This window comes from Fundulus heteroclitus, chromosome 13 (assembly GCF_011125445.2).
Source record: "Fundulus heteroclitus isolate FHET01 chromosome 13, MU-UCD_Fhet_4.1, whole genome shotgun sequence".
Taxonomy (NCBI): Eukaryota; Metazoa; Chordata; class Actinopteri; order Cyprinodontiformes; family Fundulidae; genus Fundulus; species Fundulus heteroclitus.
Window position 1 is genome coordinate 40,658,006 of NC_046373.1, and position 6,000 is coordinate 40,664,005.

General features: G+C 47.0%; 1 protein-coding gene across 2 annotated transcripts in view; it reads right to left on the minus strand.

The window, feature by feature from the left end:
• LOC105920091 (POU domain, class 2, transcription factor 1) overlaps window positions 1–5,190 on the minus strand; it is an 88,095-nt gene extending 82,905 nt beyond the window's left edge. The window contains exon 1 of one of the 2 annotated variants that reach the window (XM_036145791.1): window positions 3,875–5,190. In XM_036145791.1, coding sequence (XP_036001684.1) covers window positions 3,875–3,974 — 100 coding nt within the window. In that variant the 5' untranslated portion in view covers window positions 3,975–5,190. The remainder of the gene's footprint in view (window positions 1–3,874) is intronic. The other variant, XM_036145790.1, reaches the window with a different exon arrangement.
• Between the last annotated feature and the right edge of the window lie 810 nt (window positions 5,191–6,000).

Here is a 6,000-nt window from a genome sequence, read left to right on the forward strand (position 1 = left end):
GTTTGTGTTCTCCCTGGTTTATGATCGCCTTGAATGAGGCTTCAGGGTTCGTCCTGAGAGCGCCTCGTATTCACAGGGGTGCCACGCTGACTCAAAGACAGGCGTACCTTAGATTAGAAGTAAATATTCCTAAAAACAATTAATTAATAGAGGTTTAAGTGCAAATATCTTTAGAGATCTATTGCCTCGTCTAACTCTAGTTTGTCTAATAAACGCAATAACTCAAAATAAAAACACAGGATCTAATCCAGACAGAACAGCTCGTTGGTCCAGACCCAGACGAAGTCATTAATGATTACAGATCAAAACACAACGTTAGAAAACAGGAGACACGTTTTTCTTCAAGCTTGTCAACACTTGTTTAATTAAACCACTAAATAGAAACGTTACGAGCCGAATTACCAAAGAGTCGTATCAAAACTGAGAGGAATCGCGCTAACGTTAGCCTAGCAGCTTAGCACACGTCTCCCTATTCAGAGCAAAATGCACATCCTCTAAATAATTTTGTCATCGTTTGTGCCGAGTCAGACATTCACTTAGTAATGATAAAAAAAACCTGCATGTTTTAGGCGAATGCTGTTAGATTATTACAGCAGCTTCATAAAACGCTGCTAACTCCACGATGGAGAAGAGACTGCAGGGGACAAAACAACCAGGATAAACAGAACAAAATCCCAATATCACTGCAAACCGTGTAATGCTGATGAAATGCAGCGTGAAGCCCAGATCTGAAGAGCTTTTATTTTACAGAAAGGTTTCTTTGCTTTCTGTGCGAAAAAGTCAAACATTTAATCATTTCAAAATAAACCCGGGTCAGATTTCTGTAGGATGGTGAAATTCTACACATGAATTACACCATGAGATACTGGTGTAATGTTTACCTTCACATTTCCTTGAGTTTATTTATAATAACAGTAATGATATGGGCAGGTAATAATATATAAGCGGATAAAAGCCTTGGTTGCTGTGTAGTAAAACCGTTTCTCCGTATCGTTCTGATGTCACTGGGTCTGGTTGCACTTGAAAAGTAATTAAGGTGAATAAAGTTTAATTTAAGAATTGCTTTAATGTTTAAAATTAGAGGAGCTAAGGGTCACAAACAAATGCCCCATTTAGCTTCTAATCACAAGTTGAGGGTGACCAGAAAATCAGATTTGGACTTTTAAACCCCAGATGTCATGAGTTAAAGGATCTGCTCGTGTTGGCGTCCATGAAACGCTGTGAAACCTAAGACAAGTCCACCGTGTCTCACCACGGTTCTGTGAGTTTGCAAGATCCCGAAACATCTTTAAATCGTTTTCCCAAAGCAAAAAGGAACAAGATTTATTTTACTGACAGGGAACAAAATCAGCAAAACAAACAGACGCGTTGCAGCTATGTGAGGGTGTCTAGCAGTAAAGGTCTAAAAATGTAATCGGACCAACAACATCAGGGACGTTTCAGCAGCGTCTCGTAAAAAAAATAAAATAAAACGATCGGAAGTCAGTGAATCCAAACACTGGAGAGTTTAAGCTTCAAGCTGACATAAGAAAAAAAAAAAGAGCCAAAGCTTTGGGTTTTGATCCAGAGGAGATCCGCCGTCTGCTGGCGTCCGCAGTTTTACTCTCTCACCTCACCTGGGACACACCCAGATCAGTGCAGGCTCACCTACAGGTGCACACACACCTACAGGTACACACCTACAGGTGCACACAGACACACAGAGGGGGAACACCTCAGATCAGAGCAGGACTGTGGGTAACAGATTTAGCTAAAGTGGCTTACAAGGCCCGACCAAAACACCAAAGGAAAATCCAATCGTGCAGCCGGGTCGTCCGCGGGGACGGGCTGCAGACGGCAGGAACCAGGCGGCCGTGGAGTTTGCATCTCTGTGTCGAGTGGATCCTGCTTCACAGGGACGAGGGGGGGGGGGGACAACAGGAAACAGCAGCTTCTCTGTCTGCGTGTCTCTGGAGGCCGTCGATGAAAGGTGGAGAACGGAGAAGAAACAGCAGGGAGGCAAACGGGACGGATGAGCGTTTGCTCTCATGTGCAGTCAGCGTCTCTCGTGTGTGTCGGCCGCCCATCACAGCAGCCCCCCCCCCCCTTCTTTCCCTCACGTGTGGAGACGCACAGGAGAGCTCACAAAACGTCACCCGTGGCGTCTCCCTCCCACACTCTAAGCCGAGGTCACGGGCCTTGGCTGAAGGAACCGACTCCTCCAAACGGTTCCGGGACTCGGTTTGTTTCTGACGCGCTTTGTCGCTTCCACTCAGCGACGCTCTCACCTGTTCACCTGCCGACACTTTAACCCTCTCATCCATCCATTACTCATTCATGCACCCGGCCATTCTCTCGTTCGTCCAATCACTCATCGGCTCTCTGGCTCCCGGCGTCCTCTCCTCTTTTAACTTTAATTTCTAAGAGCACCGGCCGACCCCCCCCCCCCCTCTCCAGAACACAGGCTGCATGCCGGTTACATGTCGCCTGTCAAAGCCAGCAGAAGCAGCTCATTAAAAAGCTCAACCGCTCCTCTCCTGCCGACACCTACTTAGGGCGATGGCCCGGATTACGGCTGAGCGTCTCGGCTTACATCCATGCATGTGTCCAATTTGTCCGCCTCCAACTCTCCGTCACACACTTTATTTTTACGCAAAGATGGCAAAGCGGAGCAAAAAGGCATCCAAACACTCGTTATAACTTCATCCATCCACATTAGTGCAATTTAAGGTCGTTTCTCTTTTTTTTTTTTTTAGTTGGAAGGAAAATTGGCATAAATTTCCCAGCGGACAGGTGGAGCCATTTAGGAAAATGATAAAATCATTAAGCAGCAGAAGCCATAATGACATGCAGGGTATTGATCAGACAGCAATTCACTGAAGCAGCACTAAAGTGGAGGTGAGGTATTAAAGCGAGCATTAAGGGAGGTGATTATTGGTATGACAGACTCCATTCAAGCCCTCCTGTCATCGGAGGCATTCTTTAAAATAACAGCGTTGTGCATTTTATTCCAGATAATAGACGTTAACTCTAACCATTTGTTTAAAAAAAAATAATAAATTATCCCCCGTCCTTCCTGATTTGCCAAAGTTTCTCCTTTCTCCAACCGGACTCCTGTTTTCCCAACAGTCAGGGATCAATACATGCTGATCAATAGACGACCATGAATATCACCTCCCGAACCCGGCCGAGAAAGACAGGAGGAGAGGAGGCGGATGGGACGGATGGACGGAGGACGAGATGGATGGACGGAGGACGAGATGGATGGACGGCCAGCAGGCAGAGAGAAGAGAGGCGCACCTCTCAGAGACCGTGATGGATGCTAATGACACAAAATATTCATGCTTCCAGTTTGGACAAGATTTTACAAATGGGATTTTTTTTTTTTTATGCAAGTACGTAAGTGATCACATTTTATTGAAGAAAAATATGCTATTTGGTGAGATGTATGAAAAAAAAGCTGAATATTTAAATCAATTATTCCTAAAACTTTAGGCAATCCTACAAAGAACTGTGCAGGTTAATAAAAAGTGTAAAATTAGGAATAATTAACAGTAAAATAGAGGAATTAATGTGAATTATCATAACATCACAAGCAGAGTTTGTTTTTCTAGGACAAATAAAACCAATCGTAACAATTTGGCAGATTTCTTTTTGTTTTTTACAGTTCTGGTAAAGCTACACCTGATCTTAGCTTAACTAAAAAAATGTGAAGCTATGAATTAATCACTTTGTCTGCAAACTAAACAGGTTTTTTTTTATATATATAAAAAGCCAAAAATTGTTGCATGCTTCAAGGTTAAAGAAAAGTGAGCCATGTGAGCAGGATGGAGGTAAAGTGAGTAAAAGGAGGTTGTGTCTGCGCAGGGCGCGCTGTGGCGGAGAGGCGGCTTACCGGGGCTGGACCGCGGGACCAGCGAGGACTTGAGTCTCCAGGCGCTGAAGTCGGACGCTGTTCTCTGAAAGACGAAGGGGACCGGCAGGGGGACAAACATGGTCCTCTGTCGACCTGGTGGTCGTTGGATTTTTTGGTTTACTCTGGTCTCTCTGCTCTGCTCCTTCTATCCGTGGTCCTGCCGTCGGTCTCTGGCCTGCCTGCTCGGCTCTCCTGGTGGGCAGCAGCTTGGAGGACGCTGGGAAGGTTTGGGAAGGTTTTTGTTTGGTGTGTGTGCTTTTTTTTTTTTTCTTTCTCCTTCAGCGAGTCTGGACTCTTCCTCGGCAGATTTACATCTCTCTGCTCTCAGGTGTGGACGCCTGTGATGACCGAGCGGCTGCCGGGCTGTGGGGCGATAAATAAAAAGCTACCAGTGTTTATCCAGGCAGGCCAGTGCGTGGTGAGCCGCGGCTGTATCTGCTCTCATTGCGCCCATGTGAACGGCCGCAGCGGCTCTCCGTAACGCAGACACGCTGTCCCGGCGGCTGTGCGTAAAGATCTGGGAGACTCGGCGTCCGCCTCTCCTCGGATGCTGACTTTGCTTTGGTTTTTTTTTGTTTTTTTTTGGAGGGGGTTTAATAAAGATGGATTTCTCCTGCTGCTCTGTCCTTAAAAGTCTCAAACTGTCCGCCGGTGAATCCCCGGGAAGAGAAAAGCAATCGAGGAGGGGAAAAAAAAAACTGTCCGTGTCTGAGTGGATATGCTTTTTTTTTTTTTTTTTTTTTTTGGTTCTTGCAAAGATTTGGTTAGTAGCTGGCTGGTCTGCAGAACAATACACAAAACGGCACAATAATGCGACGCAAAAACATTATTTGGTAAAGATTTGGTGGAATAATAAAGTAAGGCTGTAGGCAGGCAGCACCCCCTGTTTGACTTTCGCTCCTCCCTCTCCTCCTCTCGCTGGATCCCTCTTCCTCTTTCTCTAGCGGGGGTCACTAATTAGAGCCAAATCAATAGAAAAATAAACGAGAGAATCCATATCAATCAGCGCAGCGGTCCTCCGTTTCCTCTCCAGCTGAGGAAGCGACAACAAGAGGAGGGCAGGGGCGCTTTCTTTCAGGCTGTGGAGTCTTTTCTCTGGCTCTGCTGCTCCATCCTCGGTCTTTTCTCCGCCTGGATCCTCTCTCTCTCTCTCCCTCCCTCTCCGTGTGAGTGTCGGGGTGCCTTCGGTTTATTCTGGGAACCCCAGCGGTTTCTGGTCCGACGCCGCGCAGCCTGAACGCACTCTGGCTCGGCTCGGCGCTCTCACCGGGAGACAGACGCGGCGATACCCAGCCCCCCCTCTTTCCTTTTACCCCCATATTCCCTCCCCTTTCCAACCCGAGCCCCATCACCCCGACACACTCACAAAACACACACACACACACACACACACACACACACACACACACACACTTCCTCAGCTCACTCAACATTTATATTTATTATCAGGGCCAACGCGGGTGTTGTTCGCGCATTAAAACCCACCAGACACCCCCTGCTCCACATTTCATGACCACCATAATCCCGTACAAGACTCGGCCATTGATCACCTGATTGTTTCATTATAATGAAGCCAATAATCACATCACACTGAGAGAAATCGACCCGCTGCTCACAATGCGCGGACATGAATTCAAAGGGGAGGAACCTTTGATGCATATTTCAGCAGGTGGATCTCTGCCTGCTCCCCCGTATGGATTTACGCAGCTCCGGCCTGCGCAAGGTCACCGGCAGATCTCGGCTAATGTATTTCTTTTCCACAGCGGCGGACACCTAATCAAAGCCTGCACGGTCACGCGCGACTCTTAAATTAGTAATTACGTCGGGCCCCCGGAAGGCCACGTGCGTGTATGCGTAAAATGTGCGTAAAATGTCAGCTGAGCTGAATTTAAATTGCATGTTTTCTACCCATTAAGGCTGTGTGTGTGTGCGTGTGCGTCCGAGGCGATTGTGCCTCGCGGCCATAAGCTCTCTCCTCTCCTCCTCCTCCACTCCGACGCACCGCGTTTACACTTCAGATTATCACCAACATGGATTTTTTTAAATAGAAAAATCCATGCGCTAAATATCGCGGTCAATGGAAGGAAAATCGACCAGGAGCGCGC